The 21,488-nt window shown below is 40.3% G+C and overlaps 1 protein-coding gene across 1 annotated transcript; it reads right to left on the bottom strand.

Annotated features, from left to right (window-relative positions):
- Positions 1–788: 788 nt before the first annotated feature.
- On the bottom strand, positions 789–2,149 carry slc35g2b (solute carrier family 35 member G2b). Its single transcript, XM_014159929.3, has one exon. It carries the CDS (start codon positions 2,128–2,130, stop codon positions 880–882), a length of 1,251 nt encoding a protein of 416 aa, XP_014015404.3. The 5' UTR covers positions 2,131–2,149; the 3' UTR covers positions 789–879.
- Between the last annotated feature and the right edge of the window lie 19,339 nt (positions 2,150–21,488).

Below are 21,488 nucleotides of genomic sequence, written 5' to 3' on the forward strand. Positions count from 1 at the left end.
GTCTTTCGTATGGGATGTTAAACGGGTGTCCTGACTCTCTGTGGTCATTAAAGATCCCACTGCACTTATTGTGAGAGTAGGGGTGTTAACCCTGGTGTCCTGGCTAAATTCCCAATCTGGACCTCATACCATCATGGCCACCTAATCATCCCCAGCTTACAATTGGCTCATTTATCCCCTCCTCCTCTCCCCTGAAACTATTCCCCAGGTCGTTGCTGTAAATGAGAACGTGTTCTCAGTCAACTTACCTGGTAAAATAAAAAGTCAAGCACAGGACACTGAACTGAGTAAAAATAACATAATTTACTCTAGAAAAACTCATCAACCAAAATCCACGCAGGGATAAACAATAATGACAAAACACAACTAACATAATAATGCACAAAACATCATGAGAACCAGAGGGTTTAAATAGGGAAATAATGAAATGGGAACCAGGTGTGAACAATCAAGACATGACAAAGAAACATGGATCTGTGGCAGCTCGAAAGCCGGTGACCATGACCGCCGAACGCCGCCCCGAACAAGGAGAGGCGCCAACTTCGACGGAAGTCGCGACAGTGCAGAGTGTATCATACAATCTAAACAACACGTGTTACTTCGACAGTCTTCTTCTTCATCACAGTCGACATGAAATCAAAACTATCAGAACAAACCGTTTCGTCGTGGAATATCTTCTTTTTTTTTTTCACAGACAAATAGAACTTTAGCAAAGACATCGCACACACGTTGACACGCCGCCGAGTCAACGACGACCACAATTCTAAATATATAGAGAGAGTAGAAATGCTGGTCTAGAACCTGTTTCACCCCTGTCCATGTAATCTAGTGCATTATGGTCTATAGGGCCAAACTGATCCTGAATCAGAACTCCAGGCTCTATTTGATGGGTGAGTTCAGTATCTCCTGGTAGTCCTGCCGTACAGCCCGGCTGACCCTGTACAGCTTCACTCCCGTTAGAGTAAACACACTGGCCATGATGATCAGCCCCCCGACGACGTCGTAGACGGAGGGGACCATGCGCAGCACCATGAGCTGAAGCAACATGGCCACCACTATCTCCAGGTGCTGCACGGTGCTCACCAGGGCCGGATGGAACTTGTTAAGGGCGTAGTAGACCCCCAGGAACGCCACGGTGGAACAGATACAGATCCCTGTGAGGTAACCCCACGTCTCTCCGTCCAGGGGGATGATCGGCTCCTGCATAACGAACATGGTGGAGGCGCCCCACACCGTGCCCGTCCAGCCGAACGTGAACAGGGCTGTCCACATGCTGACGCGCTCCTTGATGGCCCGGTAGACGATCATGGACAGGGCGCCGGTGAGGCCGGCCATCACCGTCATGGTGTAGCCGAACGCCTCCTTCCAGAAGGTGAGGCGGGACTTCTCCTCGTCGGCCACATTGGGGATCATGACGAGACACAGGCCGAACACGCTTCCCACCACCGTCACCACGTCCGTGTAGCCCAGCCTCTCGTCTAACAACAGGAAAGCCATCACGCCGCTGAACACCGTGGTGGTTGCGCGCCACATGATGGTGCCGTTGCTGGGCGGCACGATGGCGAAGGCGGTGTAGGCGCAGGTGATGGAGATGACGTTGCAGACACCGTAGAAGAAGAGCCGGACGCGGTAACCCTTCGGGCCGAAGGGTTCCTCCTGGTTATAAAACACCACCGTGATGGACAGGACCTGGATCACAGACCGGATGAAGATCAGCTCCAGGGACGGTACTTTGGAACGGTCCGCCGCCAGCCGCGTGATCAGAGCAACGCAGCCGTGAGCCACCGCTGCCCCGAACAACGCCATCCAGGTGACCCGGGACGCCAGGACGTTGGCCTCCCCGAAGCTAGCCAGCTGTCCCCCGACACCCTTGTCCCGGCTCTGGGGCTCCACCCCTCCCCATAGCGTCCTGGGGGTCTCCATGGCCCTCCTACTACTGTCTGTCACCAATCTCTTAGCAGGGCTGGCCTTCGCAAACGAACCAAAGTCCTCAAAGGAAGGAGCGTCGTCGTAACCCTCGTCTCCGGGTTGGGGGAAGTGGGTGGCGTATTTCACCGAGATGGAATTGGGGTGGATCTTCACCCTCTTCTTAGATCCTCCACATTGATGCTGGCCACCAGATAGATCCATGTTCCTTCAGCAGATCAGAGAGCACTGGAGAAAGACAGAGGTCAGAGTTAGACATGCATCTGACGGGGCATTACGGTGGACTGGTGGCGGGGAATATACTGGTGGTAATATACTGGTGGTAATATACTGGCTGGTGGTAATATACTGACTGGTGGTAATATACTGGTGGTAATATACTGGTGGTAATATACTGGTGGTAATATACTGACTGGTGGTAATATACTGGTGGTAATATACTGGCGGTAATATACTGACTGGTGGTAATATACTGGCGGTAATATACTGGCGGTAATATACTGGCGGTAATATACTGGTGGTAATATACTGGTGGTAATATACTGACTGGTGGTAATATACTGACTGGTGGTAATATACTGGCGGTAATATACTGACTGGTGGTAATATACTGGTGGTAATATACTGGTGGTAATATACTGACTGGTGGTAATATACTGGTGGTATTATACTGGTGGTAATATACTGGTGGTAATATACTGGTGGTAATATCCTGGCGGTAATATACTGACTGGTGGTAATATACTGGTGGTAATATACTGGTGGTAATATACTGGTGGTAATATACTGGCTAGTGGTAATATACTGACTGGTGGTAATATTCTGGTGGTAATATACTGACTGGTGGTAATATACTGGTGGTAATATACTGGCTGGTGGTAATATACTGGTGGTAATATACTGGTGGTAAAATACTGGTGGTAATATACTGGTGGTAATATACTGACTGGTGGCAATATACTGGTGGTAATATACTGGCTGGTGGTAATATACTGGTGGTAATATACTGGTGGTAATATACTGGTGGTAATATACTGACTGGTGGTAATATACTGGTGGTAATATACTGACTGGTGGTAATATACTGGTGGTAATATACTGGTGGTAATATACTGACTGGTGGTATTATACTGGTGGTATTATACTGGTGGTAATATACTGGTGGTAATATACTGGTGGTAATATACTGGCGGTAATATACTGACTGGTGGTAATATACTGGTGGTAATATACTGGTGGTAATATACTGGTGGTAATATACTGGTGGTAATATACTGGTAGTAATATACTGGGGGTAATATACTGGTGGTAATATACTGGTGGTAATATACTGGTGGTAATATACTGGCGGTAATATACTGACTGGTGGTAATATACTGGTGGTAATATACTGGTGGTAATATACTGGTGGTAATATACTGGTGGTAATATACTGGTGGTAATATACTGGGGGTAATATACTGGTGGTAATATACTGGTGGTAATATACTGGTGGTAATATACTGGCGGTAATATACTGACTGGTGGTAATATACTGGCGGTAATATACTGGTGGTAATATACTGGTGGTAATATTGGCGGTAATATACTGACTGGTGGTAATATACTGGTGGTAATATACTGGTGGTAATATACTGACTGGTGGTAATATACTGACTGGTGGTAATATACTGGTGGTAATATACTGGTGGTAATATACTGGTGGTAATATACTGGTGGTATTATACTGGTGGTAATATACTGGTGGTAATATACTGGTGGTAATATACTGGCTAGTGGTAATATACTGACTGGTGGTAATATACTGGTGGTAATATACTGACTGGTGGTAATATACTGGTGGTAATATACTGGCTGGTGGTAATATACTGGTGGTAATATACTGGTGGTAATATACTGGTGGTAATATACTGGTGGTAATATACTGACTGGTGGCAATATACTGGTGGTAATATACTGGCTGGTGGTAATATACTGGTGGTAATATACTGGTGGTAATATACTGGCGGTAATATACTGACTGGTGGTAATATACTGGCGGTAATATACTGGCGGTAATATACTGGCGGTAATATACTGGTGGTAATATACTGACTGGTGGTAATATACTGGTGGTAATATACTGGTGGTAATATACTGGTGGTAATATACTGACTGGTGGTAATATACTGGTGGTAATATACTGGTGGTAATATACTGACTGGTGGTAATATACTGGTGGTAATATACTGACTGGTGGTAATATACTGGTGGTAATATACTGACTGGTGGTATTATACTGGTGGTATTATACTGGTGGTAATATACTGGCGGTAATATACTGACTGGTGGTAATATACTGGTGGTAATATACTGGTGGTAATATACTGGTAGTAATATACTGGGGGTAATATACTGGTAGTAATATACTGGGGGTAATATACTGGTGGTAATATACTGGTGGTAATATACTGGTGGTAATATACTGGCGGTAATATACTGACTGGTGGTAATATACTGGCGGTAATATACTGGGGGTAATATACTGGTGGTAATATACTGGTGGTAATATACTGGTGGTAATATACTGGTGGTAATATACTGACTGGTGGTAATATACTGGTGGTAATATACTGGTGGTAATATACTGGTGGTAATATACTGACTGGTGGTAATATACTGGTGGTAATATACTGGTGGTAATATACTGACTGGTGGTAATATACTGGTGGTAATATACTGGTGGTATTATACTGGTGGTAATATACTGGCTGGTGGTAATATACTGGCTGGTGGTAATATACTGGTGGTAATATACTGGTGGTAATATACTGGTGGTAATATACTGGCTGGTGGTAATATACTGGTGGTAATATTGGTGGTAATATACTGACTGGTGGTAATATACTGGCGGTAATATACTGACTGGTGGTAATATACTGGTGGTAATATACTGGTGGTAATATACTGACTGGTGGTAATATACTGACTGGTGGTAATATACTGGTGGTAATATACTGGTGGTAATATACTGGTGGTAATATACTGGTGGTATTATACTGGTGGTAATATACTGGTGGTAATATACTGGTGGTAATATACTGGCTAGTGGTAATATACTGACTGGTGGTAATATACTGGTGGTAATATACTGACTGGTGGTAATATACTGGTGGTAATATACTGGCTGGTGGTAATATACTGGTGGTAATATACTGGTGGTAAAATACTGGTGGTAATATACTGGTGGTAATATACTGACTGGTGGCAATATACTGGTGGTAATATACTGGCTGGTGGTAATATACTGGTGGTAATATACTGGTGGTAATATACTGGCGGTAATATACTGACTGGTGGTAATATACTGGCGGTAATATACTGGCGGTAATATACTGGCGGTAATATACTGGTGGTAATATACTGGTGGTAATATACTGGTGGTAATATACTGACTGGTGGTAATATACTGGTGGTAATATACTGGTGGTAATATACTGGTGGTAATATACTGACTGGTGGTAATATACTGGTGGTAATATACTGGCTGGTGGTAATATACTGGTGGTAATATACTGGTGGTAATATACTGGTGGTAATATACTGGCTGGTGGTAATATACTGGCTGGTGGTAATATACTGGTGGTAATATACTGGTGGTAATATACTGGTGGTAATATACTGGCTGGTGGTAATATACTGGTGGTAATATACTGGTGGTAATATACTGGCGGTAATATACTGGTGGTAATATACTGGTGGTAATATACTGACTGGTGGTAATATACTGGTGGTAATATTCTGGTGGTAATATACTGGTGGTAATATACTGGTGGTAATATACTGGTGGTAATATACTGGCTGGTGGTAATATACTGGTGGTAATATACTGGTGGTAATATACTGGTGGTAATATACTGGTGGTAATATACTGGCTGGTGGTAATATACGCTGGTGGTAATATACTGGCTGGTGGTAATATACTGGTGGTAATATACTGGTGGTAATATACTGGTGGTAATATACTGGTGGTAATATACTGGTGGTAATATACTGGTGGTAATATACTGGCGGTAATATACTGGTGGTAATATACTGGTGGTAATATACTGGTGGTAATATACTGGTGGTAATATACTGGCGGTAATATACTGGTGGTAATATACTGGTGGTAATATACTGGTGGTAATATACTGGTGGTAATATACTGGTGGTAATATACTGGTGGTAATATACTGACTGGTGGTAATATACTGGTGGTAATATACTGGTGGTAATATACTGGTGGTAATATACTGGTGGTAATATACTGGTGGTAATATACTGGTGGTAATATACTGGTGGTAATATACTGGTGGTAATATACTGGTGGTAATATACTGGTGGTAATATACTGGTGGTAATATACTGACTGGTGGTAATATACTGGTGGTAATATACTGGCTGGTGGTAATATACTGGTGGTAATATACTGGGGGTAATATACTGGCTGGTGGTAATATACTGGTGGTAATATACTGGTGGTAATATACTGGTGGTAATATACTGGTGGTAATATACTGGTGGTAATATACTGGTGGTAATATACTGGTGGTAATATACTGGTGGTAATATACTGACTGGTGGTAATATACTGGTGGTAATATACTGGCTGGTGGTAATATACTGGTGGTAATATACTGGTGGTAATATACTGGTGGTAATATACTGGTGGTAATATACTGGTGGTAATATACTGGTGGTAATATACTGGTGGTAATATATTTCCACAAGAAATAAAGAAGCCAGATGAAAATGTTTTTCTCTAAAATATAAATATATTGTGCAGTCTTGGAGAGGAACAGCAAAGGGAGGTCTTCCCACAAATGAAACACTTACATAATTCATAACTCCCTGCCTCACTGATCTCCTTCTCTGTCACTGTCTTTCTCTCCCCGTCTCTATTGCATTTCTCTCCCTCTCACAGTTCTCTCTCTTTCTCACTTCTCCCTTCCTCTCTCCCCGTCTCTATTGCATTTCTCCCCCTCTCACAGGTCTCTCTCTCTTTCTCTCTCTCTCACTTCTCCATTCCTCTCTCCCCATCTCTATTGCATCTCTCTCTCTCTCTCTCACTTCTCCATTCCTCTCTCCCCATCTCTATTGCATCTCTCTCTCTCTCTCTCACTTCTCCATTCCTCTCTCCCCATCTCTATTGCATCTCTCTCTCTCTCTCTCACTTCTCCATTCCTCTCTCCCCATCTCTATTGCACTCTCTCTCTCTCTCTCTCTCTCTCTCTCTCTCTCTCTCTCTCTCTCTCTCTCGTCAGTGCTAGCTCAGCTGAGGCACAGACAGAGGGGTAATGTAATAAAGCAGGTTGTGATGATGCTATAGGGGGGGATGACTCTTCTCTCTATCCTCCATATTGGACCAGAGACATAATTACACAGTTAAATGAGTCACATGATGTTTCCCTATTAGCTGCTTGACTGGGCGTCCAAAAAGATGCCAGCCCTAGGGAGGGGAATCACAGCTTGATGCATGCTGCCGTGCACTAACTAGCCTGCCGTGCACTAGCCTGCCGGGCACTAGCCTGCCGGGCACTAGCCCAGCCTACTAATAATAACTACACAGAGTCCAGCGAGAGAATGGGGCTGGAGAGGACAAATTATATTCAAATGTTCTACTATCTAATGATAAGAAACATTTCTAGGTGTCTTGTAAAAACGGAAATACATTGTGTTTAGTACAACAAAACACAGCAGACCTATCCTCGGTCTTACAATACATTATATTCCAATCCAATAGTAAATGGCTTTATGAATCCACTCCCATACTGCAGAAAGAGGATCTTAATTTGATCACTCTTTTGTTGCTGAGAATTTTCTTGCACAGTAGGAAATCCATGCGTGTAGTGTATTTGAGGTTTAAAAAGGCTTCTAAAGTTTGTTATTCTAATTTTAAATATCAGACTTGATTTGCACTAATGAAAAAATGTATCAACCCCTACAAAAATGTCCATTAATTATAATCAACATAATAATTTACATTTCCTGTTGCTGTGGGATTATTTTTCTTCTGTAACAAACTGGCTCAAATTAACATCCTACACCTGTAGACATGAAACATCCAACAACAGGAAACGTCCAACAACAGGAAACGTCCAACAGGAAACGTCCAACAGGAAACATCCAACAGGAAACATCCAACAACAGGAAACGTCCAACAACAGGAAACATCCAACAACAGGAAACGTCCAACAACAGGAAACGTCCAACAGGAAACATCCAACAACAGGAAACGTCCAACAACAGGAAACGTCCAACAGGAAACGTCCAACAGGAAACGTCCAACAACAGGAAACGTCCAACAACAGGAAACGTCCAACAGGAAACGTCCAACAACAGGAAACGTCCAACAGGAAACGTCCAACAACAGGAAACGTCCAACAACAGGACGCCAACGGCTCCCAACAGGACGCCAACGGACGTCCAACAACAGGCACCAACGGCTCCCAACAGGCGCCACAACGGCTCCAACAACAGGCGCCAACACGGACGTCCAACAGGCCCACAACGGACGTCCAACAACGGACGCCCGAAACGTCCCCGGAACGCCAACAGGAAACGTCCAACAACAGGAAACGTCCAACAACAGGAAACGTCCAACAGGAAACATCCAACAACAGGAAACGTCCAACAACAGGAAACGTCCAACAGGAAACGTCCAACAACAGGAAACGTCCAACAGGAAACGTCCAACAACAGGAAACGTCCAACAACAGGAAACGTCCAACAGGAAACATCCAACAACAGGAAACGTCCAACAGGAAACGTCCAACAGGAAACGTCCAACAACAGGAAACGTCCAACAGGAAACGTCCAACAACAGGAAACGTCCAACAACAGGAAACATCCAACAGGAAACATCCAACATATCTCTCTCTCTCTCTCTCTCTCTCTCTCCCTGTCTCCCTCCCTCTGTCTCTCCCTCCCTCTGTCTCTCTATATCTCTCTCGCTCCGCTACCACCACTCTCTCATCTGTGATACATTGCCTTCTGGTCAAACGTTCACATATTCGATTATTATAAATCATAAATAACTGATTTGCTTATATTTCAAGTAGCCTATGGCTGTTGAAAAGACTATGTCTGGAAAAGCTTGACGAGTTTAAAAGGTATTTATTCATTTAGGTGGAAACCCTCTCAAAACACAATTTGTTCGAGGAAAAAGTGGTATTTTGAGAGGGTAGAATTCATAATCAAACGTATGAAAAGGGAGAAATCACAATTTAACCCGGGAGGTTTTGGATAAATCAAGGAACCAAACCTTGAACCAATCTCAATTCACATTAAAATAATCTCAGAATAAAGATTTTCCTAATATATATATATTTTTATTACATTAATATAAACTATACCCATAAAGCTTCCAATGACAGAGTGGCAATACTTTTGATATTTACGCATGCAGACTACTCGTGCGCAATTCATTAACATTTTGACGTCAACGTGAGCCAGTTTCCATCGTTCCGGTTGGTCTGCAACAATATATACATCTAAAACGTGTCCATTTCCTGAGAAAGCCTGTCATTATAACATAAAGTAATAATGTTGTGGCAGTATAGAGCGATACAGTAGCCTACCGCCGTATGTCTGGTCAAACAGAACTACATATCCAGTCCACATTTATATTATTCAAAAACGATGTCATTCTGTAAAAAAAATTGAAATATCACTTACCCTTTCTCTAAAAGAAGTTCCTGTCCACGGAAAAGCACTATTTGCATCCTAAATGATAGCATTCTTTGATTTGTTGTTCTCTAAATTTGGAGAACTGTGCTTGCCGTTTCTCCATCGTCCCGTGGACTGGATGCTGCGCGTCTTTAACAGACAACGAGCTGTTCTCCACGTCTGCGATTGATTGACGTTTGATGGAGGCGAGTGAAAGAATGTCTGGAACCGATGGAAGAAGGAATTTACAGCTGCAGAGTCTCTCCCATCTCAAAACATTACACACCAACACCAACACTTCGAGAAATGTCCCCAAGTACCACGGGTTGGGGGGGGGGGATGTCCCCAAGTACCACGGGTTGGGGGGGGGGATGTCCCCAACTACCACGGGTTGGGGGGGAGGGATGGGGATGTCCCCAACTACCACGGGTTGGGGGGGGGGTGTCCCCAAGTACCACGGGTTGGGGGGGGGGATGTCCCCAACTACCACGGGTTGGGGGGGGGATGTCCCCAACTACCACGGGTTGGGGGGGATGGGGATGTCCCCAACTACCATGGGTTAGGGGGGGATGTCCCCAACTACCACGGGTTGGGGGGGGGGTGTCCCCAACTACCACGGGTTGGGGGGGATGGGGATGTCCCCAACTACCACGGGTTGGGGGGGATGTCCCCAACTACCACGGGTTGGGGGGGGGATGTCCCCAACTACCACGGGTTGGGGGGGGGGATGTCCCCAACTACCACGGGTTGGGGGGGGATGGGGATGTCCCCAACTACCACGGGTTGGGGGGGGGGGGATGTCCCCAACTACCACGGGTTGGGGGGGGGATGGGGATGTCCCGCTAGCGGAACGTCTAGATGTAAGAGGTTAAACAATACATGCATGTTTTGTTCAATCAAGTTCATATTTATATCAAAAAACTGCTTTTTACATTAGCATGTGATGTTCAGAACTAGCAAACTTCTGGTGAATTTACTAAATTACTCACGATACACGTTTACAAAAAACATAACAATTATTTTAAGAATTATAGATACCAAACTCCTTTATGCAATCGCAGTGTCAGATTTTAAATTAGCTTTTCGGCGAAAGCACATTTTGCAATATTCTGAGTAGATAGCTCGGCCATCACAGGCTAGCTAATTTGACACCCACCAAGTTTGGTGCTCACTAAACTCAGAATTACTATTAGAAAAATTGGATTACCTTTGCTGTTCTTCGTCAGAATGCACTCCCAGGACTTCTCCTTCAACAACAAATGTTGTTTTGGTTCGAAATAATCCATAGTTATATTGAAATAGCTCAGTTTTGTTCGTGCGTTGAGGTCACTATCCGAAGGGTGATGCGCGGGCGCATTTCATGACCAAAAATGTCAAAATATTCCATTACCGTACTTTGAAGCATGTCAAACGCTGTTTAAAATCAATTTTTATGCTATTTTTCTCGTAAAATAGCGATAATATTCCAACCGGGCGACGTTGTACTCATTCAAAGACTGAAAGAACAAAATGGAGTAGTCTCATGAACGCGCATCTCCAGTGTCACTCTCCCCAGGCAGGCCAGTAAGAAACAGAGCTGCTGTACTTAGCCCAGAGACTGCAGAGCTCTCATTCCACTTTCTGGCGCCTTCTGAGAGCCAATGGAAGCCTTAGAAAATGTCACGTTACAGCACAGATGCTGTATTTTTGATAGAGAGGCTACAGAAGGACAATAAATTGTCAGACAGGGCACTTCCTGTATGGAATCTTCTCAGGTTTTGGCCTGCCATATGAGTTCTGTTATATTCACAGACACCATTCAAACAGTTGTAGAAACTTTAGGGTGTTTTCTATCCAAATCTACTAATTATATGCATATTCTAGTTTCTGGGCAGGAGTAGTAACCAGATGAAATTGGGTACGTTTTTTTATCCGGCCATGAAAATACTGCCCCCTATCCCAAACAGGTTGAGCATATTATTGTTTATTTCACTTTTGTTTGTTATTATTTTTATTTATTATTTCACTTGCTTTTGTAAATATATGTTTCCCATGCCAATAAAGCCCCATCTATATCCCCCCCTCTCTATCTATATGAAATTGTATTGGGGGGGTAAAGTTAGAGAGAGGGGGGTACAAAAAAGGCTATCTTCTGTACCCCCCCCCCTTGTCACAACACAACTAATTGGCTCAAAAGCATTAACAAGGAAAGAGATTCCACAAATTAACTTTAAAAAAAGCACACCTGTTAATTGAAATGCATTCCAGGTGACTACCTAATGAAGAGGGTTGAGAGAATGCCAAGAGTGTGAAAAGCTGTCATCAAGGCAAAGGGTGGCTACTTTGAAGAATCTCAAATATAAAATATATTTTGATTTGTTTAACACTTTTTTGGTTACTACATGATTCCATATGTGTTATTTCATAGTTTTGATGTCTTCACTATTATTCTACAATGTACAATGTATAGAAAAACCCTGGAATGAGGTGTTCTAAAACTTTTAACCGGTAGTGTATATCACCCTTTATAAATTTAGCAAAAAAAGAAACGTCCTCTCACTGTTAACTGCGTTTATTTTCAGCAAACTTAACATGTGTAAATATTTGTATGAACATAACAAGATTCAACAACTGAGACATAAACTGAACAAGTTCCACAGACATGTGACTAACAGAAATGGAATAATGTGTCCCTGAAAAAAAGGGTGGGGGGGGGGGTCAAAATCAAAAGTAACAGTCAGTATCTGGTGTGGCCACCAGCTGCATTAAGTACTGCAGTGCATCTCCTCCTCATGGACTGCACCAGATTTGCCAGTTCTTGCTGTGAGATGTTACCCCACTCTTCCACCAAGGCACCTGCAAGTTCCCGGACATTTCTGGGGGGAATGGCCCTAGCCCTCACCCTCCGATCCAACAGGTCCCAGATGTGCTCAATGGGATTGAGATCCGGCTCTTCGCTGGCCATGGCAGAACACTGACACTCCTGTCTTGCAGGAAATCACGCACAGAACGAGCAGTATGGCTGGTGGCATTGTCATGCTGGAGGGTCATGTCAGGATGAGCCTGCAGGAAGGGTACCACATGAGGGAGGAGGATGTCTTCCCTGTAACGCACAGCGTTGAGATTGCCTGCAATGACAACAAGCTCAGTCCGATGATGCTGTGACACACCGCCCCAGACCATGACGGACCCTCCACCTCCAAATCGATCCTGCTCCAGAGTACAGGCCTCAGTGTAACGCTCATTCCTTTGACGATAAACGCGAATCCGACCATCACCCCTGGTGAGACAAAACCGTGACTCGTCAGTGAAGAGCACTTTTGCCAGTCCTGTCTGGTCCAGCGACGGTGGGTTTGTGCCCATAGGCGACGTTGTTGCCGGTGATGTCTGGTGAGGACCTGCCTTACAACAGGCCTACAAGCCCTCAGTCCAGCCTCTCTCAGCCTATTGCGGACAGTCTGAGCACTGATGGAGGGATTGTGTGTTCCTTGTGTAACTCAGGCAGTTGTTGTTGCCATCCTGTACATGTCCCGCAGGTGTGATGTTCGGATGTACCAATCCTGTGCAGGTGTTGTTACACGTGGTCTGCCACTGCAAGGACAATCAGCTGTCTGTCCTGTCTCCCTGTAGCGCTGTCTTAGGCGTCTCACAGTACAGACATTGCAATTCATTGCCCTGGCCACATCTGCAGTCCTCATGCCTCCTTGCAGCATGCCTAAGGCACGTTCACGCAGATGAGCAGGGACCCTGGGCATCTTTCTTTTGGTGTTTTTCAGAGTTAGTAGAAAGGCCTCTTTAGTGTTCTAAGTTTTCATAACTGTGACCTTAATTGCCTACCGTCTGTAAGCTGTTAGTGTCTTAACGACCGTTCCACAGGTGCATGTTCATTAATTGTTTATGGTTCATTGAACAAGCATGGGAAACAGTGTTTAAACCCTTTACAATGAAGATCTGTGAAGTTATTTGGATTTTTACGAATTATCTTTGAAAGACAGAGTCCTGAAAAAGGGCTGTTTCTTCTTTTGCTGAGTTTATACGGAGAGAGAGAGAGGGATGGTCCTGGGGCTGGTCCTATGAGCTGGTCCTGGGCATCTGTTCACAAACAGACCCCATAGAGCCCCAGGACAGCAACACAATTAGACCCAACCAAATCATGAGAAAACAAAAAGATAATTACTTGACACATTGGAAAGAATTAACAAAAAAACAGAGCAAATCAGAATGCTATTTGCCCTAAACAGAGAGTGCACAGTGGCAGAATACCTGACCACTGTGACTGACCCAAACTTAAGGAAAGCTTTGACTATTTACAGACTCAGTGAGCATAGCCTTGCTATTGAGAAAGGCCATCGTAGGCAGACCTGGCTCTCAAGAGAAGACAGGCTATGTGCACACTGCCCACAAAATGAGGTGGAAACTGAGCTGCACTTCCTAACCTCCTGCCAAATGTATGACCATATTAGAGACACATATTTCCCTCAGATTACACAGATCCATAAAGAATTCGAAAACAAACCCGATTTTGATAAACTCCCATATCTACTGGGTGAAATACTACAGTGTGACATCACAGCAGCAAGATTTGTGACCTGTTGCCACAAGAAAAGGTCAACCAGTGAAGAACAAACACCATTGTAAATACAACCCATATTTATGTTTATTTATTTTCCATGTTGTACTTCAACCATTTACACATCGTTACAACACTGTATATATACATAATATGACATTTGTAATGTCTTTATTCCTTTGGAACTTCTGTGTGTAATGTTTACTGTTCATTTTTATTGTTTATTTCACTTTTGTATATTATCTACTTCACTTGCTTTGGCAATATTAACATTCAGTGGGGAGAACAAGTATTTGATACACTGACGACTTTGCAGGTTTTCCTACTTACAAAGCATGTAGAGGTCTGTAATTTTTATCATAGGTGCACTTCAACTGTGAGAGACGGAATCTAAAACAAAAATCCTGAAAATCACATTGTATGATTTTTAAGTAATTAATTAGCATTTTATTGCATGACATAAGTATTTGATCACCTACCAACCAGTAAGAATTCCGGCTCTCACAGACCTGTTAGTTTTTCTTTAAGAAGCCCTCCTGTTCTCCACTCATTACCTGTATTAACTGCACCTGTTTGAACTCATTACCTGTATAAAAGACACCTGTCCACACACTCAATCAAACAGACTCCAACCTCTCCACAATGGCCAAGACCAGAGAGCTGTGTAAGGACATCAGGGATAGAATTGTAGACCTGCACAAGGCTGGGATGGGCTACAGGACAATAGGCAAGCAGCTTGGTGAGAAGGCAACAACTGTTGGCGCAATTATTAGAAAATGGAAGAACTTCAAGATGACAGTCAATCACCCTCGGTCTGGGGCTCCATGCAAGATCTCACCTCGTGGGGCATCAATGATCATGAGGAAGGTGAGGGATCAGCCCAGAACTACATGGCAGGACCTGGTCAATGACCTGAAGAGAGCTGGGACCACAGTTTCAAAGAAAACCATTAGTAACACACTACGCCGTCATGGATTAAAATCCTGCAGCGCACGCAAGGTCCCCCTGCTCAAGCCAGCGCATGTCCAGGCCCGTCTGAAGTTTGCCAATGACCATCTGGATGATCCAGAGGAGGAATGGGAGAAGGTCATGTGGTCTGATGAGACAAAAATAGAGCTTTTTGGTCTAAACTCCACTCGCCGTGTCTGGAAGAAGAAGAAGGATGAGTACAACCCCAAGAACACCATCCCAACTGTGAAGCATGGAGGTGGAAACATCATTCTTTGGGGATGCTTTTCTGCAAAGGGGACAGGACGACTGCACCGTATTGAGGGGAGGATGGATGGGGCCATGTATCGCAAGATCTTGGCCAACAACCTCCTTCCCTCAGTAAGAGCATTGAAGATGGGTCGTGGCTGGGTCTTCCAGCATGACAATGACCCGAAACACACAGCCAGGGCAACTAAGGAGTGGCTCCGTAAGAAGCATCTCAAGGTCCTGGAGTGGCCTAGCCAGTCTCCAGACCTGAACCCAATAGAAAATCTTTGGAGGGAGCTGAAAGTCCGTATTGCCCAGCGACAGCCCCGAAACCTGAAGGATCTGGAGAAGGTCTGTATGGAGGAGTGGGCCAAAATCCCTGCTGCAGTGTGTGCAAACCTGGTCAAGAACTACAGGAAACATATGATCTCTGTAATTGCAAACAAAGGTTTCTGTACCAAATATTAAGTTCTGCTTTTCTGATGTATCAAATACTTATGTCATGCAATAAAATGCAAATTAATTACTTAAAATTCATACATGTGATTTTCAGGATTTTTGTTTTAGATTCCGTCTCTCACAGTTGAAGTGTACCTATGATAAAAATGACAGACCTCTACATGCTTTGTAAGTAGGAAAACCTGCAAAATCGGCAGTGTATCAAATACTTGTTCTCCCCACTGTATGTTTCCCATGCCAATAAAGCCCCTTGAATTGAATTGAGGGGGGGGGGGGGGGGGGTAGAGAGGGATATAAATAGAGAAGGGGGTAGAGAGAGAGAGAGACACACACACACAAGATATATAGAGAAGACAGTTGGACAGATTTCAGTTCCATCTCTAAGCCTGGCTCCTAGGGTTCATTCTCACATGATTCCTTAGTCTCTCTCTCCTTTTTACTCTCTCCTTCTTACTCTCTCTCCCTCCCACTCTCTCCTTCTTACTCTCTCTGTCTCTCCCTCTCTCTCTCTCTCCTTTTTACTCTCTCCTTCTTACTCTCTCTGTCTCTCCCTCTCTCCTTTTTACTCTCTCCTTCTTACTCTCTCTGTCTCTCCCTCTCTCTCTCTCTCCTTTTTACTCTCTCCTTCTTACTCTCTCTGTCTCTCCCTCTCTCTCTCTCTCCTTTTTACTCTCTCCTTCTTACTCTCTCTGTCTCTCCCTCTCTCTCGCTCCACTACCATTTTCTTCTCTAATCCCTGGACACCCTGTGAACATGCAGACTGCCTTCTGTTACCAATCTTACTGTGCCCACTTCCACTGCCAGTCTCTGTCTTTACTGTAGAAACTCTACCTGTGACTGCTTACATCAGATCCACATCCAATCATAGATATCTACTAAGCTGACATATGGAATTGTTTTAAGACGGTCATATGGAATTATTTTAAGACGGTCATATGGAATTATTTTAAGACGGTTATATGGAAGTATTTTAAGATGGTCATATGGAATTGTTTTAAGATGGTCCTATGGAATTGTTTTAAGATGGTCATATGGAATTGTTTTAAGATGGTCATATGGAATTGTTTTAAGATGGTCATATGGAATTGTTTTAAGATGGTCATACCAAGGATCATTTAGCTAGTTGATCTAGCATTTTAGGAACCCTTTAGGTATCCCCAAAAAAATGTAAAACAATTATTGGATCAAACATTGAATTTGGCCATACTGCTATTAGCCCATAGAAACACATTGAATAACAGATTACTGCTATTAGCCCATAGAAACACATTGAATAACAGATTACTGCTATTAGCCCATAGAAACACATTGAATAACAGATTACTGCTATTAGCTCATAGAAACACATTGAATAACAGATTACTGCTATTAGCCCATAGAAACACATTGAATAACAGATTACTGCTATTAGTCCATAGAAACACATTGAATAACAGATTACTGCTATTAGCCCATAGAAACACATTGAATAACAGATTCATACATGGATAAACATATAGTAAAAAAATGTAATCAAAAGTTAGTTTGTTTTGAAGTGTCTGTCCTATATATCTGAGAGAAATAAGACCAGGAATGTATTATATATCCTATTTTACCCACATTTAACCATAATACCCATATTAACCCATATTACCCATATTAACCATATTAACAATATTACCCATATTTAACCATATTACCCATATTACCCATATTTAACCATATTACCCATATTTAACCATATTACCCATATTTAACCATATTAACCATATTACCCATATTTAACCATATTACCCATATTACCCATATTTAACCATATTAACCATATTAACCATATTTAACCATATTTAACCATATTTAACCATATTAACCATATTAACCATATTAACCATATTACCCATATTTAACCATATTACCCATATTTAACCATATTAACCATATTAACCACATTAACCATATTAACCATATTTAACCATATTAACCATATTTAACCACATTAACCATATTAACCATATTAACCACATTAACCATATTTAACCACATTAACCACATTAACCATATTACCCATATTAACCATATTAACCATATTTAACCACATTAACCATATTAACCATATTTAACCACATTAACCATATTTAACCACATTAACCATATTAACCATATTTAACCACATTAACCATATTAACCATATTAACCATATTAACCATATTAACCATATTAACCATATTACCCATATTTAACCATATTTAACCATATTTAACCACATTAACCATATTAACCATATTTAACCATATTTAACCATATTTAATCATATTAACCATATTAACCATATTAACCATATTACCCATATTTAATCATATTACCCATATTTAACCATATTAACCATATTAACCACATTAACCATATTAACCATATTTAACCATATTAACCATATTAACCACATTAACCATATTAACCATATTTAACCATATTAACCATATTAACCACATTAACCATATTAACCACATTAACCATATTAACCATATTTAACCATATTAACCATATTTAACCACATTAACCATATTAACCATATTTAACCATATTAACCATATTAACCACATTAACCATATTTAACCACATTAACCATATTAACCATATTACCCATATTAACCATATTAACCATATTTAACCACATTAACCATATTAACCATATTTAACCACATTAACCATATTAACCATATTTAACCACATTAACCATATTAACCATATTTAACCACATTAACCATATTAACCATATTAACCATATTAACCATATTAACAATATTTAACCATATTAACCATATTAACCATATTTAACCATATTAACCATATTACCCATATTAACCATATTAACCATATTTAACCACATTAACCATATTAACCATATTTAACCACATTAACCATATTAACCATATTTAACCATATTAACCATATTAACCATATTAACCATATTACCCATATTAACCATATTAACCACATTAACCATATTAACCATATTAACCATATTAACCATATTAACCATATTTAACCATATTTAACCATATTTAACCATATTTAACCATATTAACCATATTAACCACATTAACCACATTAACCATATTACCCATATTAACCATATTTAACCATATTACCCATATTAACCATATTTAACCATATTAACCATATTTAACCATATTACCCATATTAACCATATTTCCCATATTAACCATATTAACCATATTTAACCATATTAACCATATTAACCATATTTAACCATATTTAACCATATTACCCATATTAAACATATTACCCATATTAACCATATTACCCATATTAACCATATTAACCATATTTAACCATATTAACCATATTTAACCATATTAACCATATTAACCATATTACCCATATTAACCATATTAACCATATTAACCATATTAACCATATTAACCATATTACCCATATTAACCATATTTAACCATATTTAACCACATTAACCATATTAACCATATTACCCATATTAACCATATTACCCATATTACCCATATTTAACCATATTTAACCATATTACCCATATTAACCATATTAACCATATTACCCATATTAACCATATTAACCATATTACCCATATTACCCATATTAACCATATTACCCATATTAACCATATTACCCATATTAACCATATTACCCATATTAACCATATTACCCATATTACCCATATTAACCATATTAACCATATTACCCATATTAACCATATTAACCATATTACCCATATTAACCATATTAACCATATTACCCATATTAACCATATTACCCATATTAACCATATTAACCATATTACCCATATTAACCATATTAAACATATTACCCATATTAACCATATTACCCATATTACCCATATTAACCATATTAATCATATTTAACCATATTTAACCATATTACCCATATTACCCATATTAACCATATTACCCATATTAACCATATTAACCATATTACCCATATTAACCATATTACCCATATTAACCATATTAACCATATTACCCATATTACCCATATTAACCATATTAACCATATTACCCATATTAACCATATTAACCATATTACCCATATTAACCATATTAACCATATTACCCATATTAACCATATTACCCATATTACCCATATTTAACCATATTTAACCATATTAACCATATTTAACCATATTACCCATATTAACCATATTAACCATATTACCCATATTAACCATATTAACCATATTTAACCATATTTAACCATATTACCCATATTAACCATATTAACCATATTACCCATATTAACCATATTAACCATATTACCCATATTACCCATATTACCCATATTTAACCATATTAACCATATTAACCATATTTAACCATATTACCCATATTACCCATATTACCCATATTTAACCATATTAACCATATTAACCATATTTAACCATATTAACCATATTTAACCATATTTAACCATATTAACCATATTAACCATATTACCCATATTAACCATATTAACCATATTAACCCATATTACCCATATTACCCATATTAACCATATTAACCATATTTAACCATATTTAACCATATTAACCATATTAACCATATTAACCATATTTAACCATATTAACCATATTTAACCATATTTAACCATATTAACCACATTAACCACATTAACCATATTTAACCATATTAACCATATTAACCATATTAACCATATTAACCATATTTAACCATATTAACCATATTTAACCATATTAACCACATTAACCATATTTAACCATATTTAACCATATTAACCATATTTAACCACATTAACCATATTAACCATATTTAACCATATTTAACCATATTTAACCATATTAACCATATTAACCATATTACCCATATTTAACCATATTTAACCATATTAACCACATTAACCATATTAACCATATTAACCACATTAACCACATTAACCATATTTAACCATATTAACCATATTAACCATATTAACCATATTTAACCATATTTAACCATATTAACCATATTAACCATATTAACCATATTAACCATATTTAACCATATTAACCATATTAACCATATTTAACCATATTAACCATATTAACCATATTTAACCATATTAACCTAAATGGCTTTCACATGTACTTCCATTCATTTCTTTAACTGGTACCGTTCTGCCTTCAGACGAGTGTTGTGCGGCTTATGGTCATCCACATGTTCATGATAGTCTCACCTTTCCACAGAGGGGTCATAATAGTTTGTAACCTAAACTGTTTGGTTGCCAGATCGGAGGTACCGACTTCAGAAAAACCCCTTGTTGCTCGTGGGGGTCGTAGAGCAAAACGGAGAACCCCATCGTGTTTCCACAGAGGGGTCATAATAGTTTTGAAGGCCAAACCGTTTCGGATGCTATAGATCATTTTTGTGAGAAGACCGATTTTTTGGGGATGTCTCCTGGTCTGACGAACACCGCTGTATTTCTGCCACCTTTCACTGCAGATGCGGAAGGCAACACATTTGAGGATGTAGTCGATTGAGATGCAGCTCAGTGCAACAACAAACAAAACAGATATCTGTAGCTTAATCGTTCAGAGTCTATTGACGCACCCGTGCGTCAAATTTAAGTAAAAAAATCCCCATCAAAATGCGTCAGTTTAAGTTATAGATATCAGGATATCAGG

The sequence above is a fragment of the Salmo salar genome, chromosome 19 (genome assembly GCF_965601325.2).
Source record: "Salmo salar chromosome 19, fSalSal1, whole genome shotgun sequence".
In the NCBI taxonomy this organism is placed as follows: Eukaryota; Metazoa; Chordata; class Actinopteri; order Salmoniformes; family Salmonidae; genus Salmo; species Salmo salar.